A 23179-nucleotide genomic window follows, 5' to 3' on the forward strand; every position below is an offset into this window, starting at 1 on the left:
TCAAATGTTTGGTTAGTTATTAAAAAGATGCAACATTTTTTAGCAACTGCTTGCTGTTACAAGTCCCCCAAAATAAAGCTTACTTTTGTTTTCTCCTTTTGGATGGTGAAAAATTAAATTTTATCTCTGTTAAAGCAAATATATTGCCCCATTCTCTTTTTTTTAATCTAAAAAAGATTGATTCTTCTAAAAATTCTTTTTAAAAAAATCATAAAAAGGATTCTTTATCTAAAATTTTTTTTTAAAAAATCATGTCTTAAAAACTAATCTGTAAGACTACATTTAAGAGTCTTCTTGATAGATGATGGCAACATATTGTCTTAAAGCACAAGAAGTTTTCACTTACTGAATACCATTGAACAAAGAATGAGTTCACAGGGAATGACATTAGAAATCTGCAACACATGCTCATTTGTTTTCCACTTAGAAATTTCTTTAAGAAATTTAGATTTCTTCTTGATAGCTTCATCCAATATGAGGTAACAATCTTGTTCTACCCTTTTTAGTCACATACTCTGTATTGACAAAACCCAAACCTAAATAAAACCCTGGAGGTTTGTGCTGGCAGCTCAGACAGGATCTGAGACTGACCCTGTCATGGATCTGCTTGAGCTACAAGAGCAGTAGTAGTTACTTTGCTTTTACCACGTCATTTTCCATGAAGGTATCCAATTGATGCTATCCTTAATTTTTTATTCATTTAAAAAAATTCTTTGTCAACTGCTTCACTATTTTTGTGTTGATGGAATTCAGAATAAAAGTGAAGTAACTTTTGCTTTTAAAAACCTCTGTCCATCCATGGTATTATTTGAGGATTTCAGCTGCAGGGTGAAACATGTCAGGTGATAAATGAACTACAGTGGTCAAAGGACACTGGTGAAGCTAATAATGCTGTAAAAATCTTGGGATTGCATTTTCAGAAACTCCCAATCGGGAAATACTATTTGTTGAAATTAGGATTTTAATGACAATTGTGTAATGACAGAACTCTCAAGACATCCCATTCTGATACCAGAATCCTGACCTAAAAAAGGAAAAAAATGTGAAGGAGGGAGTATGAAGTACATGTGGTTTAATAGTAAAAAGTGGCCAAGCAGATTAATGAGTATTTGTAAAATCAGAGCAGTTTTGATGAGTATTTGTTCAATGTTAGTTCCCATTTGAAATTGGAAGTACAAGGAAGCATTTAAGGATTTGAAAAAAGTTGGCAAGGAACAGAAAACCATTTGGGCACTTTATTGAAATGTACCAAATTAGCAGGAATGGTGATGGCCTATTCATGGCTGTAGCATTTGAGATAACACTGACTGTGAAATTAGATGTGTTCCATTCTGAGATACCAGTGTGTAAGTGCATTCCTTGTGCACTTGTGTAGCAAAACCCTCTAGTCCCTCAATGTCCTTGCTTATTCTTAGGTGATGTAATGTGTAGCGGGTTCGGTTTGTAACCGGGCAGAAACACCAATTTAGTGTAGTGGTTTGGTCCAAAATACTCATTACTGTTTACCTTCTGTGAGATAAGAATTAGGAGAAACGCAAAGCAGGCACCAAACTTGAAAGAATATAAAGAAGTTTATTAACAGACCTGAAAGAAGAAAGAGGGGGGAAAAAAAAAATCATACCACACCTTCAGAACACTTCTCCTCCCCCCCCACCTTTCTCCCTTCTCCCAGTGACAATGTAAAAAGACAACCCTTGAGATGTTCAGTCTGTTTACCATTTCCATAATAACCTTGTTCAGTCCATTTAGGAAGAGGAGTCTCTCTTGCCCATGCTATGAAAACATTATCACGAGACAGCTGCCCAGGTTGGTTCTTTGCTCGCATCATGTGGGAGTCCCTTCCCACGACTTGCAGCTTTTCCCAACTGCTTTCGAGGGTCCACTCTTGAATTACAGGGGTACAATTTTAAGGTTGAGCCATTCAGAAACAAAAGTTCTCTTCACCCATCTCTGGGAGCATTTCATCTCTAAGAACAGAGGCCCTTCTCCTTCCCTGGGAGCAAAGGGTCCTCCTCATCTTCATCTTTAGGACTATCTCTGGGAGCATCTCTAGGAACAGAGGTCTTCCCCTTTCCGTGTGGAGTAAGAATCTTCATCACTTCCATCTCTCCCTGTTCAAACTTCTCATTAAATTACAGCTGCTTCAGCATCTGCCTATCTCAGCGCAGGTGCTTTTGCTCACAAGTACACGTTGAACACTCCACCCCCCATGCCTTCATGAAGTTACAACAGGTACTCTGATACATCATAGCTTTACAGCAGAATTTCAGCTTTAAGCATCTCCTCTTTCTCCTCCCTCAGGTTTTCAGCTCTTCACAGCACTAAAAGGGTTAATCTCACCCAGGCCTTGCAGCTGGAATGAAGCATATCACTGTCGGTCCCATGATCTCTGCCGGACAGCAGTGCAGCTTCAGCTGAATCTTGGCCACACTGGTGGGGGGTGGGAGCTGAGCCACTCCGGCTGCCCACAGCAGGGCTGTGGGGGGGGTTCCGCGGGTGGAACAGGTCCATCGGCTCCAGGATGGCCGTGGCCCGGCCCGGCCTGGCCTGAGCAGGGCCTGGGCCGGGCCCGCTGGCCCCCACACGGGGCCCGCAGCCACCTGTCCCAGCGCCGGAAACGAGAGAGAGCTTGGGGAGGAGTTTGTCTATTCTTAAATGTGGATCACAGAGGCAGTCACAATTTTAAGTGGCTCAAAGAATTGTCCATATTCAAACTGGCCAGCTGATAGGTTCTGTCAGGTCAGTTCCCAGAGGAAGCTGTAAAGCACCCCTTTGCAAGAACATCACTTCTGCGACTATGCTTTGCTAACCCATGACGTAATGTCTTTGGGTTTTTTTGTTGGTCTTTGTTGGACTTTATGGGTTTCTTGAAATTATTTTGGGTTCAGTTGGTGGATAATATTTTTGTTTGTTGTTGGCTATTTTTTTTCTCTTCAAAACCTCCTTGGTTTTAAAGGTGAAAAATTGAAATAAATTTAAGTCTTTAAATTAATTACAGAGTCTCAACTGAAAAAAACCCCAAAACCCTCCACCCAAACCCCACAACAGCCCACACCCTACTGTATCAAAAATAGGAATTCAGTTGTTACTTGCCCCAGTTTACATTTTTTAAATTCCTCTCTTGAAAGGCATAGTCTCTCTGGATTGTTCCTTCCACTTTGTGACTTATTCAAACACAAAATGGAAACGTCTTTAACATATAGTGTCTAAAATGTTTCCATTTGTAGGATGATAATGCTCAAATATATTTTTGGTTATTTTTATATATGTATGTATGTATTTTCACATTTAGTCTTCAGATTCTTGTTAGACACCAAGACATTTCTGTCAAAATATTTGCTATTGCATTAAAAAAATCAGTTGAGGCCATGTGAGTCACAGAAGCAGATAATTCTCAAGTTTTACTAATTGTGGATTCAGTGGTGGTTTTACTGTTACATTTTTCCATTACTGTGATGCAAGAGAGTAACAGTCTCCTTTTGTGAGTTTTTAGGTGACATACTTCAAATGTAAGCTACATGAGAAGAAAGAAGCTAGGATGTTGTTTATTATTTTATGTTTCTCTTTTACTTGTCTGTAGTATTATACTGCATGTACTTGGTGATTTGTGTGTATATTCATTCCTGACCATGTGCTAGAAGAGCAGCGTGTCCTTGACTCCTCCTTTTATTAGGGATTTAAATTGTTCCAGTTTTGAGCAAGTCTGTAAAATTCTAAAAACCTAGTCACACTGTAACCTGTGAAATTATGTCCATGAAGATTACTTTATAGAAGGTATACATATAAAACACTTCATATATATAATACTTCATTAGAGGTCAGTGCATTATTTAATCTAGAATTTGATGAGTAAGTACTGGTTTTAGTACATCAATATTGTTTTTGTGAGTTTAGAAATACATAGAGGAATCTATTTCTCTTCCTATGAACAAACCAGCCAAAGGATACTGACAGTAAAAGGAAGGGAAAATGTTGCTTTTGTCTAACATGCCATAGGTTATATTTATTTGGTTGTTGTCTTTATTGGGATTAGTTTTATGTTTGTCAACAGTCAAACATCAGTGGGATGTTTTGGTGTTTTCACACTGTTACTTAGTAGCACTCTAAGTTGAAGTGAGTGAAAATTAGCTAGTTCTCCCCACTAAGAATGATCTCACCTTTTTGTGAGTGCTTGTCTAAGTCTTTAACCTGATCTAAGGTAGTGTAGTTTAAGCATCAACCTCTGCTCTAAGACTAGAGCTTAGGATGCTACAACCCAGTTCAGAGAAGAGATGTGATGGGAATTGCTTTTCACTGCCCACAGCTGCTTCATCTTTCAACCTCTCTCTTGTTCTTTCTGGCCAGGCATTAGTATTTATGGCCTATGTCTTTATTTAATTTTTATTATTTTCTAAAATAGAGAAATTTTTTAGGTGATTCCTGGATTAAATTCAGATCAGTTCCCTAGGCTTGCTCCCTGTCCATCTTCAGAGGACCTGATGCTATCAGGAAGGAAGGGAAAAGAGAGAGCGAATCTTCCCCTTTGATCACCAGCATGGATTTACTTCCTGTTTATACTGGGTCTGGACAAGTTAGTTTTCTTTGTGGACTGTGTTTTGGATTTGTGACTAAAACTGTTAGTAACACTCTGGTGTTTTGGCTATTGCTGAGCATCAATGGCAGAGTGTCAAGGCTTCCAGGACCCCCCTGATGAGTAGGCTGAGGTGGGCAAGAAGCAGTGAGGGGACATGGTTGGGACAGCTGGTCCCAATTGACTGCAGGGATATTCTGTGCCATGTAACATCATGCTCAGCAAAAAATCCTGAGGTTGGCTGGAAGTTGCCTATTGCTTGAGGACTGCTGGGGCCTCAGTCTGCTTGTGGGGGTTGGTGAGTGGTGGAAAACACTACTTGGTGGTTTTTCTTCTTCAGTGTCCTCTAAATAAACTGTGTTCATCTGGACCCATACATTTCCTTGCCTTTCCTGTTCTCTCCCGTGTCTCACCATTGTGGGTGGTGAGTGAGCAGGTGCTTTAAGATCAGTATCTGCTGCCTGGGGTTAAGCCACCGCAGAGTTCTTAATCACTCAAAACATTTCATTCTGTATTTGCAATTATGTGATTCTGAATATGGTCCCAGAAGAAACCACTCATCATTTGTAACTTTGGCATTATTTTAGCATTCATGTTGGTATTTCTTCTCCTAAGCTGGATCTTGAGAAACAATTGTACTGCCTCATGATCAAGGGGAGGTTGGTTGACCAGGAGAGCTGGGGCTGAAAGGGGTTGGACAAACAGTGCTTGAAAAAGTTGTGTTCATTTTTCAGTTTTAACTTTCAGTGGCATGGTCTTTTTTTGGGAACAGATGAAAAATTTCTTAATTGATCCTTCTTGATGCAAGTATTATTCTGCGGCTAAATACTTTGCTGACTTTATGCTTCATTACCAACACCTAGTGGTATATAAGCCAAATGGGTGGGTTGATCCAGCTGGAAGCTTCACAGCTTTTCCAAGCTTTAAGTTAGTATTTTTAGGAGAATTTTTAGAGTTTTTACTTGGAGTAGTTTCACAACCAGTTTATCATATGCTGTATGAAACATAAAATGATTTAGGATGAAAAAGATCTTCAAGACCTGTCTAAGAGTCCAACTGTTAACCCAGTCTCGCCAAATCCATCACTAAACCTTGTCCTTAAATTCCATATCTACTGGTCTTTTAATTGCCCCCAGGAATGGTGACTCAGTCATTTCCCTGGGTAGCTTGTTCCAGTGCTTGAGAATGTTTTTGGTGAAGAAATTTTTTTAATATCTAATCTAAACCTCGCTTGGCACAACTTCAGGCCATTTTCTCTTGTCTTCCCACTTGTTACTTGGGAGAGTGGTAGTAGATAGGAGAAGGAAGCATGGAAGAAGGCAGAAAAATGGTTCTCTTTAATCAGGGATGTAGATGAAAACAGCATCTTAATATCCTGGGCTGGAGTAGTGGAATACTAAGCTACTTATGTCAGTGGAAGAAACATCCTTTTGCAGGTTAGGCTTTTAATAAAGTGTCATGGATTTGTGGGTGTCCGTAGCTTCAGAAAGGGGTTTTAGGGTTCTTCCTTGCTCATTGCTGTAGTTGTACAAGCTCCTGATGCTTTGTGCCAGTGCAGATATAGCTGAGCACTGAGCTGATGCAGATTCAGCAAAAACGAATGTTTTCTGATATTTTATCACAAAATCACCAGCTGTCTCTGCAAAAAGCCCTGCAGGAATGTATGACTAAGGATTTGAGGAATAGCAGAATATTACTGGACTGTTCTTTTCAGTGTGTCTGTGATGGCTTGCTGTAGCATTAGCTAAGACACTTTGTAAATCCTACTTTTAGCCATTCCGCTGTTTGCTGGGAGGAATGAGTGATGATCTGAACAGCGTTTGGTTCTGCATTTCTGGAAAGATCTGGTTACATCAGTTGAGTTTCTCAGAAGGGCACAGTGTTGTTCCATGTTTTCTTTTCAGGAACTGCTGTTAATTGTCCTCTGCACCGCCATAACTACTAGGAATGTTGATGGTCTGGGTGAGGACCGTAGCTAAGCAGTATTTCATTAACTGTTTTCCTTGCACTTTCTTTCTTGCTTTGGATGCAGAATGTCTAGAGGTGCCATAGAGGAGCCTTACTTGGTGTGTTCAGTAATCCATTTGCTCTTTTGTCTGTTCTGATTTCTCCACCATTCATCTCATAATGCCACTGTGTCTTTCAGCCTGTTAAATAGGAAATCAAAGCTTAAGTGGACATGATCCTCATCAATCTCATGCCTGAGTATTTTGGTGATCTATCACAACAGATCAGATTGTTGAAAAAAAACTTAATATGTGTTTCTGTTCAGATTTTACAGTAAAAGATTTCTCATGAGAGGTGAATGTTACAGCCCTTAAAGTCTGAAGGGAGCACAAGATGTGCTAATACAGCACAGCAAAAATGAAGGAGTGACTATCATTGTCTTGCTTTTTGTACAAGCTCTTTATGAGCCTTGTGTTCACTGTTGTAATTTGCTCCAATTAATGTGCTCGCAGAGAGGCCGTACTGGAGAGGATGATTAGCAGAGGAAGTGTTAAGAGTTAAATTACTTGTAACTCAGAGTTCTGCCTGTTGCAGGGAAAAGGTAGAAATTCATCTAGACTTGAGTAATCCAGGTAAGAATCCTTACTGACTAGTTACTGAGCAGAACATGCGTTGATATTTTTTTACAATTGCTGGTTTGGAATGTTATTTTCTTGAAAGGCAATAAATAGTTACTCCAGTTTACCTTCAGGTGTTAAAATATAAATTGTCATGGATGTTTAATAAGATCTTCTGTCTTTGAGTTTGTAGTAATTGACTTCATAAGTACACTTAAGTACACTGAAGACAAAAGGACTAATGTCAGAAAGCATAAGCATAGAGATTAAAGGTGTTCATTGAATGTAGATTTTGCACAGTAGAGGACTTGGTATAATTTTTGTTGTCATATTCTACTTGTAGGTAAAAAGAACATACTCTCATGGTACGTATAGAGCTGGCCCAATGAGACAGATCAGCCTGGTTGGAGCAGTTGATGAGGAAGTGGGGGATTACTTCCCTGAATTCCTTGATATGTTGGAAGAATCACCCTTCTTAAAAGTAAGGACAGAAGGGAATGGGCTGGGAGAAGGGGGACAACATGCTGTGTAGTGCTGTTATAATAAAGTGAGAGTATGTGATACTTGTTTAGATAATTGAGTGTTCTAATAAATATTTTCATCGTGAGAGATAAAGGCTGCTTTTAACAAGTTTATTAAAGTAACTCACTTCAAAATTGTGGCTTGTATTTCCCATTAGTGTACACTGCCATGGGGAACACTTTCTAGTTTAAAATTAGAGAGTCGTAAAGACAGTGATGATGGTCCCATTATGTGGGTACGTCCAGGAGAACAGATGATCCCTGTGGCTGACATGCCAAAGTCACCTTTCAAAAGGAAGAGGTAAGTTGAATTGTTTTAATTGGTAAATGTCTGGCTAGTATTTTTTTCTTTACAAATTCATTTTATCCCAAATCTTTTACTGTTTGGTACTGTATGTTAATATAAATTTCTGTAAATCTTCATCTCCAAATACACTTTTTTGTTGTTTTGTTATGTAAGAATCCAGAATTTTGTTTTAATTTTTACTGTGTAGCCAAGTAAGGTGCTGGTCCTTTTTGGAGCTTTAGTAGAAATTTAAGGTGAAAGCTTCAGGAAAATGTGTACACACATGCAATTACTGATTGCATGAGTGCCATGAGACTGGAATTGATATCCCTGTTGTTACATGTGAGTGGATGTTATGACCTCTGGGGATTTTTTTGCATAGCTCATTACATTTTTATTTTACCTAAATTTTACTGTTTTCCTGCTTGACTGTTTGACTCCTGCTCTTATTGAAGGGATTGTTCATCACAGTCCTATTGGCTATGGTGGAAATTAGATAATTCAGAGAAATTTCTATATCACTGTTACTGTTTTTCTTATGCAGAACTACCAATGAAATAAAAAACTTGCAGTACCTACCTCGAACCAGTGAACCCCGTGAAATGCTATTTGAAGACCGGACCCGAGCCCACGCAGATCACATAGGACAAGGTTTTGAGCGACAGACCACAGCTGCTGTGGGAGTGTTGAAGGCTGTGCACTGTGGGGAGTGGTAGGTGTTGATTGGCTTCACCTAGATGTCTGAAAAATGTTTGCCTGAATTGCTATTTATAATTGGGAGGGAGTGCAGAATAGGTTAATCTAGGATTAAAGATTTAATGAAGACTTCATAGTCTGTCTGAGCATTAGATGTTTGTCTGCCCTCTGCTAGCTCACATATGGTTTTGCTGTGTGGTTGAAACCAAAAGGTACCTTGCAGTGACAGTTCAATAGCTATAATTGAGTTGCTGTAACTGAGGTCATGTTAGATGTAAAAACACTTCACACTTTGTTTTGGTTAAAGTGGTGCATAGAGACTGAGCTGTTAATGCTGCACAGGTGCACATGGAGACCTTCTGGCAGTTCTTTGTGTTGTCTGGACATGAGCAGAATTCTTATGCTTCTGCTTCCCAAGTCATGGCTGTTACAACCCTGCTTTATCTATGGGAGCTCACCTAGGAAGATTCCTGTTAGAAGTTGTGTGATATTTTTTGGTGTCTGTCTTTGGAATTCCCATATGAGACTCTGGAAATGAAATGTGCCTCATTTGAAGCTTGTTTACATGTTAACCAAATAAAAAGCCCATAAACAGATGGGCTTCCTGGTCCAGATCTAAGAGGCATTTTTCAGGCTCTTCAGATCTTGGAGAATGACCTTAGGTTTGGAGGAGGTTACCTTTGCGTATGTAAACACTATAAATACCTTTTGTTCGTTGTGTCTGTCTAGCTATTAGAAGAGTGAATTCCCTTTGGATGAAATTGTGTGAATTTGTGTTACAGTGCATGAGTTCATTGACACAGAAAGTAGAATCGTTGTTGGGGAAGAACTGGACTGTTCAGATGATAATGTGTTTGTCTCTTGGGCTCTGAGGTTTTCAGTTTCCTTCCTCTTTAGGTCGATGACAGTGGGAGCCTTCAACTTCCTGCTTGCTTTGACTGAGATGCTGGGGTGAATTAAGACTGAGCAGGGGTAGCAGGACAAGAACTGAGATAACTGTGTAGATCTGAGTATTTTAGATTACACTTCGCACATTTGAGAGAGGGACTAGCAAAGGAAGTAAAGAAACCAAACAAAACCCCACTCCCTGAACTTGGATGTCTGTGGAGGTTAAGAATTTAAATTGATAGTAATTTAAGTGTGTGGGAGCTTCCCATTCTCATCCTATAGCTTTATAGCATATTTGAAAGTACTTCAGTTTGGAGAATAAAAAAGAAATACCAGCATTTCACTTCAGCATAAAGATGGAAAATGTTCTTTTAATTCAGTATAAAAAATTTGTGACTGATATATGGAGAGTAGTAAAATGTACAACACAAGCAACACAATAGAAGTTATGTATTTCAGGCTTGATTTGGCCTAAATGATAATTCCTGCTTTCCCTTTCCACTTTTGTGTAATTTTGAAAAGCTACTTCAGTGTACTTACATGATGAGAACTAATCAGGGCTTATGATAATGAAGCATTATTGATTAATGTAGCACATTAAAATAATTTCAGGTATTAGTTTTGCTGTAATAGGCAATCTGTGAGTGGATTTATTTTAAAGGAAACAACATGAATGGAAGTTTTGAAAAATCTAGTTCTGATTTTTGTTCAGTTTTGGTTTTTTTTTTAAATCTGTTAGAGTAGTTGAACAAACCTGAAAAGCTGGAGATACTCTGGGGTGATTAAGGCACTATGGCAGTAAAAATGAACATGTTCTAGTGATGAGATAATGTATATAAAAATAATGCTTTCTGTGAGGAGAAAATAAAGGAATTCCTGGGCTGATTAACTAAATCCATAAAAATGGATTGAGTGTGCAAAAAAAGTTTTATAAGTTGCTGTAGATTTAAAGAAAGTGGGATTTATTTCCTACTTGGTAGGGATGAATATTAATGCTAGGTGGGATAAATGGTGTCTTTCAGAACAGACAGGAACAGAACTGTTGAAAGGCAAAAGGCAGTTTATGGTGCTAGAGGACAGAAATGGAAACTAAATGTAGTATTTTGAAGAAGAAGAAAAAATTTTTTCCCTTTCCCAAGTGTGACAGGATCTTGATTTGAGGTATTTTGTAAAATTACTGTATTATGATATTCTTTTTATCATTTTGAGTATTTACAATTTACAGAAGAACTCTGACTATTGCTAGCAAACATTTTAAGGATTGCACTGAAATCTGATAAATGCAGGTGTGATCATGCTGATTACTTAATGCCATTTTCATAGGTGATAACAAGTGAGCTTTAGAACTTCCAAAATGCCTGTGAAACTTTAAATTATGGAAGTTTAGAAGATTTTTACGTGGGAAATTTGGGTGGGTTTTTACAGGGACAGCAAAAGGCACTTTGTAGCATTGTTGTTGGCAAAATGAAACCTGTGCTTCAGCAAGCAGCTTTCAAGCTTGTGTTGTAGAGACTGAAGTTGTGCTTCTCTGTATGATCATAGGAATTTGTTATATATTGCCAGAGTTTATGCATTAGGCCAGAAATATTAATGGTAAAACGTCTAGTCTTGAATCTGTTTTGAAAAGTTACAGCAAAAAGAATCCAGTCCTTTTGGAGAAGGAGGTTAAGGGGAAGAAATACTGCCAAAACCAGTTCTAGCAGTTCTCTAGTAGAGGCTTAAATGGGTTTTTCTGAAGTTATCTTACATTCTGTTTTCATTTAATATCTTTTTGGACATTAACTGAACTTCTGTGCTACAGTTTTGCTTGGGGGTGGGTACATGATATCCTCTAAATTAAAGGTTTTGCAAAATAATTACCTCAAAGTTGTGCTAAAGATAGTCTGCAAATGCAGAATTTAAAATTATCTGACAGTATTTTTTCTCATTTGTTTGCAAAAGGAATGTTGTGTTTTGTGATAGAATTGCAGCACAGAGTTGGTGATGCATCCTCTAGGACAGATATATATGGACTGAGACTAGGAATGACAATGCATAAACCGCAATAGACACTGCTGGGAAAACACATTGATTTGGATTGATGTTCTCTTAGTGTGCGAAATACTCTTTCAATTGATTTTAAGTCTTAACTTCATTTACAAATAGTGGTGACTCCAAATGCAAATTCATATTTTAAAAATAAATACCTGCATTATAAAAGGTAGATTAATGTAGTTAATGTTTTTTAAGACTGATTAGAAGTATTTCTGAAGCTTTTTGCTTTCAGTGTTTAAATTCTCTTTGGGAGTATATAGATAAAAATATAGAGACACATTTTAATCTTTGTAAAATTGAAAGTAAAATATGTGGTCTGAAAATTCTTCCTAGCATACTTTCAGTAGTTGATCTGGGATTTTTTTTTTCTCCTGAAAATAGCCTCAGACTGGTTCTTTTTTTGCTTTATTGAGGTCATGACCTAAATGAAATAAACATGTCTCCTGTGTTTAAAAAGCCTCAATGAACTGTACATCACTTCCTTGAACAGTAATAACAGGACATATATATCTGTATATATAAAGGTGATCATCTTGTTTTTAAAAAAGAGCACTTGAACATCTATTAGCTTCTGAAATGTATCAGCTCTGCTGCATCAGCTGCTCCCCAGGCCCCCTAGGTCCGACTTGTACCCTGGTTTTGGAGGGGCGACAGTGGGTGAGGGATGTACTGGAGGGGTGGCAGGAGCCAGCCCAGCCCTGCAGGTGGGAGAGGCAGGAGGACAGCAGTGGATCGTGGTTCTGATCCCTGGTTTCAATCCCTGGATGGATGGGCAGTGCCTGGATGCACAGCCTGTGCCCTATGCAGGCCAGGGAGGTGCTGCACTCTGTCAGCCCCGGGGGACTCCAGAGGAGGAGGGAAGGAAATCATCAAATAGGTTCTTTCTGGCCGAGCAACTGTCCTTGCAAAACTGCTCCAATGTGAGCTTCATCCTTTATAAATGAAATCTTTGTATCATCACATTTAAATTTAAAAAAATCCTTTTAAAATGCAAACATCCCTGAAAAGCAAATATGTGGAGGTTTTTTTTTTGTATGTGTTTTCAGTGGGGAGCAGAGTTTGGCCTTTAGATCAGAAAGTGATAAGGATTGTATCTGCTTTTACCTTTTGTTAGCTGATTCTAGATAATGTCTCCAGAGGAACTTATAAATGGTGTACATTTCTTTGGGAGAGATGCTTTGGAGCTAGAGATGCTTCTCCTAACAATTTGGAGACAAAGCCTAATTCAGACTTTGCTCTTGTGTAGCTCTCTCTAGTGAGCATAAATAGGGATGTATTTTTAAGGGATATTTTGTGGAGGATGCCAGTATTGGCTGTTTACTGGCATTGTGGCAGCTTAATGTAGGTTCAGCTTTTATTCCTAACTCTGAACAAGGTGTTTGAGGCTGAGATGCTGAGCAGTTGTTGCCCAAGTGCTCCCAGTCAGACTGCTGTGTGCTCAGGTACCTGATGGGTGCATCATGTTGGGAGTGCTGACAGAGTAAACCCAGTGTATTTGGGGCAGCTGCCTTTCAGCATCAAGGCAGACTAGAGGTCAGCTAAAAATAGGAATGAAAAGTAGTGTATTTTGTTGGCCTTTTAATGCTGCCTTTACGTCCGCTTATAAAGAAATTGTAGTTAATTTGTTTAACCAGTTTAATGAGGTTGTGTTTTAGAATTAACCATTTTGGTCAATGTTTTTCTTTAAAAATGTAGGTTGTGCTAGAGTTGAGTTTAAGTTAAATAATTTGCTCTATGTTTGCTTGCAGACTTTTTGTTATCATCTGTAGCATGTTAGTTTCAGCCTCTGACTGCGCATTTCTTACTCTTCTGTAGGTCTGAGCAGCCTCGTATAACCAAAGATGTAATTTGTTTTCATGCTGAGGACTTCTTGGAGGTAGTTCAGCGAATGCAGTTAGACTTGCATGAGCCTCCACTCTCACAGGTAAGCATGCTAAGAACTAATGGTCAGTGTCCTCTGAGTACTAAGTCAGAGTTTTTACCTTTCCCTCACCTTTTCCCTACAGTGTGTCCAGTGGGTTGATGATGCAAAACTTAATCAGCTGCGAAGGGAAGGCATTCGATATGCCAGAATCCAGTTATTCGATAATGACATTTATTTCATACCGAGGAATGTTGTGCACCAGTTCAAAACAGTTTCAGCCGTGTGTAGTTTGGCTTGGCACATCCGGCTCAAGCTCTATCATTCAGAGGAAGAACTCTCTCAAAACACAAGTACTGTTGAAGCAGGGACCTCTGCAGACCCCAAGTCTTCGGTTGTTGGACTTCAGACTGACAGAGTTTGTACCATGAGCAAAGATACTTCCGAAGACACCAAATTTCCAGATACTCTGCAGACCAAGTACCTGCAGCAGGAATTTTTGCCGATAAAACATGAACCTCTTGCATCTCTCCAAGTAAAAGAAGAGCCCATGAATGTTGATCTCGCTGAAAAGACAGTGACACCTAATGACATCGGGGGACAGAATGTTCAGGCTAGGCTGGGTCACGTTGAGTTGACGTCACTAAAGTTGGAAGTGGATTCTAAATTTGAACCTGGTAACAAGGACTTACAAGGCAAGTTGTGCTCTGGAGGTCACGTACATCCAGATGATACAAGACAACACAGTTCATCATATCCAAAATTGCATGGACAAAGAGAGGATGATTTTTTGTGCTAAATTTGTATATATGGTTTTAAATTCCTTTTTAAACTTAATGATGTAATAATGTAAAGATCATAAGTTGTGAGACAAGTTTGTGACTTGTCTTCGCATCTGTTACAGAAAATAGTTATGTAGCTTTGTAACATTCCTCAGTGCCTGTCCATAACTGTGAAGTATCAAAGCACTTAGGGCCAGATGCACTGTAAACACTGCAGGTTTAACATAAAGAAGTCTTTAAAAAATTTGAGTTGTAGGTTTTAGAGTAGAGCTGACATTTAACATATATATTTTTTGTAAGATGAGCCAGAATTCTTTTTGACAATTCCAGGCTTTTCCATAGAGCTTATTTATACCAATTGTTTCATTTTAAATATGTCAGCACTGTAGTGTAAATATCTTTTTTAAAAATCTTTTTAGTGTGATTTATACTGAAATGTGAGCCACTTAATAAAGGTTCATAATAACAGATTGGTTTTATTTTTGGGTCTGCAAAAAATGATTCAGTTCAACTGCCTCTCTAAGTGGTTATGTTTCTACCTGCACTAATGCATAGGATGCCCTTATGCCTTGGGGGTGAGGAGCTATAGCAAACTGAGATAGAGCTGAGGCATCTCTGAAATGCAGAATAGTCAGAAGGCAGAATCAGTCCTCCCTTTGCACGATTCCTTATGGGTGCTTGTTCCAGGCACTCCCCAAACTCCTGCTGTCGGATATTCATGGGGAACAGGGAGACAGGCTGTTCTCCCTGTTGTGGAGGGCAGTTGGATGCACAGTGGGCTCCAGGAGTGCTACCACTACCCACCTGCATCTCTCTAGATAAGCTGGTGCAGGGGAGCAGACTCCCTCCTGGGCTTTGCCTCTTGGCCCTGCTCAGGGCACAGTTCAGACAGGTGCATTTCATGTAAAAAAAAAACCCAACCAAAAAACCAACAAACCCACAAAACAAGCCAAAAAAAGCAAACCACCCCCTCAAATTAAAAAATTGTTATCTGACTACAATTAAAACCAAGACTATTTAAATGGTTACTTACCAAGCTGAAAAGGCCTCAGTTTTGTCAGTGACCTGTAACTCACAGAGACATACCTGGATTTAAATTGCTCCCTGTGCTGATAGTGCCAGGCAATGAAGAGGCTTGCCAATGTGTGTAGTAGGAAGGTTCCTCATGAGTCACAGTTTGGGAGCAAGAGGTGTTTCATTGAGAAAATAACAGCAGTGTCCAAGTTAATTGTTCTCTTTCCCCACCTATGGAACACTTGGATTCTTGTAAGTTGTGTTCTGAGGGAAGAGGATTTCAAGGCTAGCTAGCATCTGATCTGGTAAATCTATCATTTAACTTATTTATTCTCTGTGTAGTGTATTCCTGTGTAGTTCAAACACAGCTGAATGATACGTCTCCCTTGGGTAGCTGCACACAGCAGTAAACTGCCCTGCAGCCTGTCCTTCAGCTAAGTAAAATTTCAGCTCCAAGGCCTATTATTTCCAAAGCTCTCTGTATCTCTGATTTTTGTTAGGATTTTTCTGTATAACATTTTTGAAAGTTGTACATCCTTAAGTACCCAGTTTATAAACTCTGATGCACTTAGTGGTCACTTTGGCTTCATTTGTAGCAATAGAACAATGTGATTTTCAGGCGATGTCCAATTAAACTACCTGAGGTCCTTCTGTTGTAAATGTTTTTTTGCTTATAGGTTGTTAAAATTTAAAATGTTACTGCACACTCAGAGGTGGCACTAAAATTAGCTATTTATTAGATGAGTGCCCTGATTGGTTTAATCTAAAATAGATCTGTCAAGGAATTACTCATTAAATCAATATTTGAATTGCTAAACATTACTCCTACATAGCCATAATTATGTATTAGAGAAGCAATAGAAATGTGAGTGAGTCTCTTGGATGTGGCTAATACGTCCTTAAGTCTTACTACTGTTTTCTTTAATGCTGATTAATTAAGAGATTACTACCAGTTTTTCAGCCTCAGGGATCTTCCTTTCCCTTTTGCCATGAGCAAATGATTCATGTGTGATGTGGTAAGTTATTGCTCTAGCAGATTCTGATTTGAAAAAATTAATTTGTCCATGTTAGAATTTGAGCCTTTCTTACAGTAGGAATGTGGTCTCAGCTCCCTTTGTTTTCTGGATTGTCTGGAAATAATGCTTCCACCTGTAATCTCTGGCTTTATGAACATCCATGTACAGTTACATGGCCTTCCATTGCTGTTGTCTGTGCTGGCCATGGGAGAACAGCAGCAGAGCAGAGCTGCAGGTTGTAGTTTGCACCAAGCACGCAGCTCTCTAGGTGGGATAGATGAGGGCTTCAGCTTTAGCAAAACCAGCCTTGCCAGATACTGCTATTTAAAATAAAAGCCACACAAACTCCCCAAACTATTTAGTTGACTCAGAATAAAAACCTTGCCAGTGTGCTGGTCATGCATACACCCACCATTCATTCTGGTTCAAGTAATTTTTTGTAACCTGTCAGATTTTAGTGAAGTGTGGACATACATCCCCTAGGACAGCTGACGACTTTCTGCAGCATAGGCCCTGTCCAGACTGAAATAATAAATCTTTGAAAATGATTAGCAAATACAACTTTACACTTATGAGTAGAACTTTTTTTCCTTTTGGAGACCTGCTCAGTGGTCTTGGCTGATGTGGTCTTGAATTCTGCTCAGGTATCTCTTAGTTCTGAGATTTTGCTTCTAAAGTGCCCACAGCTTCAACCCATTTTTCTCTTACCACTTTCAGAATTTTAAGAGACTTTAAAATTTGGCAGATTGTTTTGCAGTTTTTATGTGTTCTGTTTTTTTGAGACCGACTAGATTCTCACTCTAGGCAGAATTCCTTGCAGACAGAATTTGAACCATATTGGGATTATCAATGGCTACCAGACCTCCCTTTGCATTTACAGGTGTCTGCAGTCTGGGCTGGCTGGCTGCATTACTGTTTACTTTTTACTTGCTTTTTAAAGACAAGATTTAAAAGAACTGTTGTCCTCTCCCTGTGGTATGTTCATTTTAATGAGGTTGTCCTTTGAAAGGGGAGTACTTTTTCTGAGAATTTGACCTCCCAAATTGTTCATTAGTCTGACAAAGGTCTTGCTTCAGTCCTGTGTTAATAACCTTTATTCCTGCTGCGTACAACTTAATCTTCAGACTTTTGCTTCAGCAATAAATCTTTCCTGTGTTCTGCTGTAATGAAATTAGTCCTTGCTTATTGCTTTTCTCCCTTCTCTGGATTTTGATGATATATAAATCTTTGTTACTTTGGCTGAAATCTCCAGTGGTTTAGTTGTCTCTCTTGGCCCTAGTTCTTGTGCAGATTGGAGAGATCTGCCCAAGGCCACTGGTGCTGTTTGTATCTCCCTGCACGTGCAGTGGTGTTCCAGTTAATGACATGATGTGCAGAAATGTTGATGTTTTCCTAGATCCTGGTATATATTTGTGCATAGCAAAGAATCACATTGTTACAGTTGCTACAAGAGCTTTTAAGGGCGTAGCTGCTTTTTTTTCTTTTGATATTACTGGATCTTTTGCATTTCACTGGCAACTGACTTCATGTGTTACATACAAGTGTTACTCAGTGTTGTGTCACCCCCAGCCCTCCAAATGCCTGAAAATTGACTCTGAAAGAACATTTTCATTGCAGGTACTGCTGGCATGCAGATTTTCCCTTCCTTGTTACTATAGCAAATATTTCAATACTACTTTAACTGAAATATTAATTCTATCTAGTATTAGAAATAAAGTATTATTTTAGAGGGTGATGATTTAATTCTTCATCTGTGAAAGAATTCCTTGGCGATAAATAAAGTTGATTTTTAAGTGGATATACACGTGCATAGTAAATAAGTTGGAATTGCAAAAGATGTAGGAAATGGAAATCAGAGTAAAATGCTTTGAAAGAGATCTGAACATTACAGATTTGGAAAATTGAGTAAGTCTTCCAAGAAACACAAGACTGGTATTCCTTTATTAAAATGACTGTTTTTTAATATCTGCATGTGAATAAGATGCTGAATTGTCCGAAATAAATCCGTGACTTTTCCTCGTTCATTGGCAAAATGAACCGTTGTGAGATAGTACACTGCCACGTGACCCTGCTAGGCTGAAAGCTGTACTGATTCTGATCAAGAGATCAAAGAACTCTTCAAGCTTCTCAAGTGTCATTTTATTTATTTTCTTCTAGTGGTCAGGTACGTAGAGAGCCTTGTGTTTAGACAGCGCAGCACCTGTACCTTACCCCGGATGTATCCAAGCTGGAAATGGAAAGGACGAATTCTCACTGCTTTGTGCTTTGCTGTGAATGACTGTCGAGAATGTTTTATTTGATTATGAGTCACTGTGTTCAGCTGATATTTTATTACTTTCTTAAACGGATGAAATGCACTTTAAAATTGTATAGAAGATACTGATATTTTGTGCAGATCCCACTGAATTTGCAGCGTATGTGGGAATATTTGGGGAACTGATTCCCATCAGTCACTCATTTCATTTTTCTTATAAATGCAAGTTATTTTGTGTTCTGTTCAGAAGCAGTGATTAACTTCACAATATTTAGGTTGCTGTTTCTGTTAGAATCATCAGGGATACTGACATTGCAAATTTAGTGTATTATATTCTAACCACTGTTTTTCTCTGTGCTTTGATGCTGATATTATCTCTGCTTTGAAGCCGTGCTGTACTTGAGTGCCAGCTAAACATTGATCTTCTCTTGTTCTGGTCATGCTGATAGATGAGCCTACTGATGAGGGTGTTAGTCCTAAATAGTCCTTTAATATTTGGTGTACAGTTATCTGATACAAACATTGATTAAAACAGCAGTTTAAACTTCTATTTTTATCAAGTTTGATTTTTCAATAGCTATTTTGGTACTATGTTTTATCATTTTATTTGCCATCCACTGGAATGACAGTGCCATGTTAGGTGCAGCTCAGGCCTGTGTTCTAAGGACTGTACTTTTTATGGGAGCTTTTTTATCTGGTGGTGTTGAGACAAAGTGGGCAGTTAGCAGAGAAAGCTGTTCCTGGTGGCTGGAGATGAAAATCTTGAGAATTAGACCTGTGTGTGGGAGACTGTAATGTAAGTCAAGACTGCTAAATCTGTATCCTAAGCATGCAGTAATAACACTCAGGTACTTGCCAATGTGAACTGAAGCAAACTGAGAGTTTTAGTTAATCACAGAAATGACATTTTTAGACTAAAAAACATCCTTTAGCAGTGATTTCTTTATGAACTTCAGAAGGAACACGGAGAGAAAAATTGATGCAGGTGAACTAAGCTCACATTCTCATTGCTTCCCTGTTTCTTGCTCTTATGCTGTTGTTCTGCACTGTAGGGAGATGTTTCTTGTATTTGTCTGCTTGGGATGTTGTTTTTGTTAGGAAATGCAGACCAAAGGGAATGGTGTCAATGAATTGCAGATTTTCCTATTCTTTATCCCACTTCGGCACAAGTCCAAGGAGAAAATGCAGAACTTATGCTGAACAGTACTCTCGTGGTCCAGCTGCAGAGATTCCTTAAGTTGCCTTAGTTCTCAAAGCCTGATGCTTTTCAGCAGCACGTTGATACCCAGGTCCGTGCAGGTCTACAAGGCTCATATGGGAGATGAACTCCATCAAAACTTCAGAAACCAGTAAACGTACAGTGAAAAGGTGCAAACATTGTTTTCCCAACTCAGCATAGTTGTTATTACTGCAATCCTAATTAAAAAGTGTGATGTGTTACATGATAGTGCTATGTTTTCCATGCTAGTAAATTCAAACAACTTATAGGATGCAGTTATTCAGGAGCTTTATTACTGAAAAGCCATGTTATTTATTCCCAAAATTATATTGATGTTAAAATAGGGAACACCTGATGTTAAAATTCTGAGTTTCTGGGAGTGTCATAATCCTCACTTCCAATTCCATTTTGTGTCACCCAACTTTTAAACTGTGGAAATGTGAAAAGTTTCATGAGGTTAGGCAAGCATTTTGCTTCTGTACTATGATATGTCAGGAAATAATACTGATAATACATCTCTCACAGGGTTGTGTACCTGTGTCCTGTGCTAGTTCAGTCTTTGATACTGCCCTCTGTGCCTGGCGGTGCATTTTGTGTGTCTGCACACGTTCTTAGAGCATTCAGGTCAAACTTTGTTATAGGTGGGGATTTACATGTCACATAACTGGATTTTTTCAAGTATGAAAAGAACACAAAACTGGATACCGTTCTAAAATGGTGACAAATCAAGAAGAGCAGTATGAATTGGCAATTGAAAATTTTACTTTCATGACCTTTCACACGTGCATTGAGTATTTTCTGTCAGACAGAAGCAGATACTCACCTGCAATGCATGCTGAAGTGTTCAAACTTCTATAAATGATGGGAAGAGAGAAATTATGTGCAACATATCTCTCCATGTCCAGTATATATCATCAGTACAGAGAAATACTTCCAGTTCATTTCAGCAAGCTTTTGAATTGCACTTTAAAACAAAGCTTCTGAAGGCCAAGTTCTCTCTTTTGCCCCCCATCAGCTGCCACAGGGAGCTGAGACAACATCCTTGTGCCTGTTTATCACAAATCAGTGTGAACCATCACTCAGCATGGAGCTCTCCTTTTCCCTGCTACCTTCAGCATACCTGCTTTTCACTCGTTTTATCCTGTTACTGAAGGTCAGTTGGTAAATTTAGGAAAATGTGTGAAGACCACTGTTTCTCCTTCCAAGCTGTGACCAGTGCCTTTGAGAACAGCATAATTACAAACAGCTGTAATTAATTCCTGCAGCAGTTTCTGGAAAGGTCACAGTAGGCTATAGTGTACTTTGTATCATAAATCCTTCTGAATTAAGTTCTGATATGGCAGAGAAGCAACACTCTGTGTACAAAGATCTCAGCACAGTTCAGGTCAGTTAACTATGATACAAAGAACTCAAAAGAGAAACGCTCTTGTCCAAGTTTCCCTGTAAGGACAAGGAACTTGGGAAGTCGAGCACTTCCAGCTGGTTGTGTGTGACTTCTGTGTGACGCCAGCAAGAAACATCTGCTTCAGCTTTCCTAATCATTCATTTCAAGGTTTGTAAACCTTTAAAAAAAAAAAAAAAAAAGCCAAACCCACAGCCAAAACTGAAACTGGTAAACTGCTGATCTATTGAATTAGAGGCAGCAATTAAAAAGAGATTTGTAAGGACCATGTGTGATTCTAGTTAATTAGAGATGCCAAACTTTCAGATAATTGTTACATCTGTGGAAGAGAAGGGGTTTATTACGGGGGCAGAGTCACCATTCATGGCCTATCTTGCTAATAATACACCAAGTTCCAATGAAGCTAGTTCTTACTCTTCCATCTTTTGTTTTATATTATAATGATCAATTACCATCATCAGCCTGGCTGGGGAAAGGTGCTCTGCTCTTCTGAGCAACACAGGGCTGCTTTGGCGTCCTCTGAACAAGGGGGTCTAGACTTATTCTGCAAGAATCATCGGATGGGGAAGGCCTATGGGTATTGTTTTATGCTTGGTCCCTCTTACCTATCACAGGTAAGAGAGTGTGTGTGCAGATAAAATCTTCCTGTCTGAGGTGCTTAAATGCTTGTTACACAGTTGTATCACTGCTTGTTAAGTGGGTCATCAAAGTTTACCTGAATTGGAGGTAGGGCTTTAAACACTCTTCTCCATAAATTTTAAAAGCAGCCATAACAAGTTCACAAGGTCTAGATGGCCTGCCATGGAGTGGCATTCCATTCCAGGCAGGGGCTCAGTGGCCCTGGTTCCCATATGCAGAAGGGAACCAAGTGGGACGTGCAGATGAAGCCTGTTCTCTCCATCCCACACACAGGTAGCCATGGCGCATGCACGTGTGCGCTCGCTCTTGCAGCTCCTGTAGCCAGCAGCTCTAAGAGCATGTCCTGAGATGAATGTACTCTTCCCCTCTCCCCACAGCTCATCCTAATCACAGGTTTTCTTGAAAAATCACTCAAGACTGAAGGAAGTCAGTTCTCCACAGGAACCTCATGAGTGGGCAAAAAGTCTCAAACACAGAGCAAGGTCCTTCCATTGAGTATTTTTCAGAACTACACAATTCATCGATACACCTCCTAAAAACAACTGTTCCTGCTAGGCACTCCCCATAAATTACCTGACACGCATAACTTGGGGCTGGGTACACGGGTTTGCTTAGTAAAAGCTGATGTGTTGTTATAATAAAAATAAAGGGGTTATAAATATTTTGCATTATTTAACAACAGTTACGGTTTAGAATTCTTTCATCTTTTCTTGGTTTCTCCTTTAGCAAGGTAGGGCAGTCAACCACTCTGAAGTAAATATGACTGAAATTTATTTTAAAGATCATTTGTTACTTGATATTCTGAATTGAGATTCATTGCCGTAGAATGGAACATGTTGTTTTCTTAGATAAAGCCCTTTCAGCAGTCTCCCACAATATGGTTCCTCTGTATTTTTACCCACATCTGTGTGACTGAACAGGAAGAGTAAATCCAAACACTTCAGGAAGAATTTTTTTCCACATACAAGTACAGTTGAACGTACACAATTAAAATTTTGTTAGTGAGACACTTTGGCCTAGGCATGTCCTGTTACCCTAGACTGTTTTTCATTCACTTCATGTTCTTCAGTCTCTAGGAACTGTAAATGGATCAGTACTTTGAGCATGCATGTTAATAATGTGCCAGATAACTGCTACATTTGAATTTGGGGTTACTGTATCTCCTGGAAGAGCGCTTTAGTCCACAAAATACACTCGTAGTTCCAGTTCTTTCCTGAAGTCCTATTCACTTGTTACCTGGAAAAGGTCATTTATTCACATCTGAGTTTGCCACGTGCTCCATGTGCCATTTGCTCCAGTGCTCCATGAAGCCAAGGCTTCACCCCCAAAAATTTCATATCCTCAGGCATTAAAAACTGTCTTGTTCAAGTACCACTTGGGCCGGTACAAATGCAGTCCTGAACTCACCCTGTGGTTTCAGTCTCTTGCAGCAC

General features: G+C 39.1%; 1 protein-coding gene across 2 annotated transcripts in view; it reads left to right on the plus strand.

Moving 5' to 3' along the window:
* The window catches only part of RSBN1L (round spermatid basic protein 1 like), a 46699-nt gene extending 27665 nt beyond the window's left edge, over positions 1-19034 (plus strand). For both annotated transcript variants that reach the window (XM_032105177.1, XM_032105176.1), the window contains 5 exons: positions 7478-7615; positions 7814-7956; positions 8486-8653; positions 13375-13483; positions 13566-19034. In XM_032105177.1, the coding sequence (XP_031961068.1) occupies positions 7478-7615; positions 7814-7956; positions 8486-8653; positions 13375-13483; positions 13566-14219 (1212 nt within the window). In that variant the 3' untranslated portion in view covers positions 14220-19034. The remainder of the gene's footprint in view (positions 1-7477; positions 7616-7813; positions 7957-8485; positions 8654-13374; positions 13484-13565) is intronic.
* The last annotated feature ends 4145 nt before the right edge of the window (positions 19035-23179 follow it).

This window comes from Corvus moneduloides, chromosome 4 (genome assembly GCF_009650955.1).
Source record: "Corvus moneduloides isolate bCorMon1 chromosome 4, bCorMon1.pri, whole genome shotgun sequence".
In the NCBI taxonomy this organism is placed as follows: domain Eukaryota; kingdom Metazoa; phylum Chordata; class Aves; order Passeriformes; family Corvidae; genus Corvus; species Corvus moneduloides.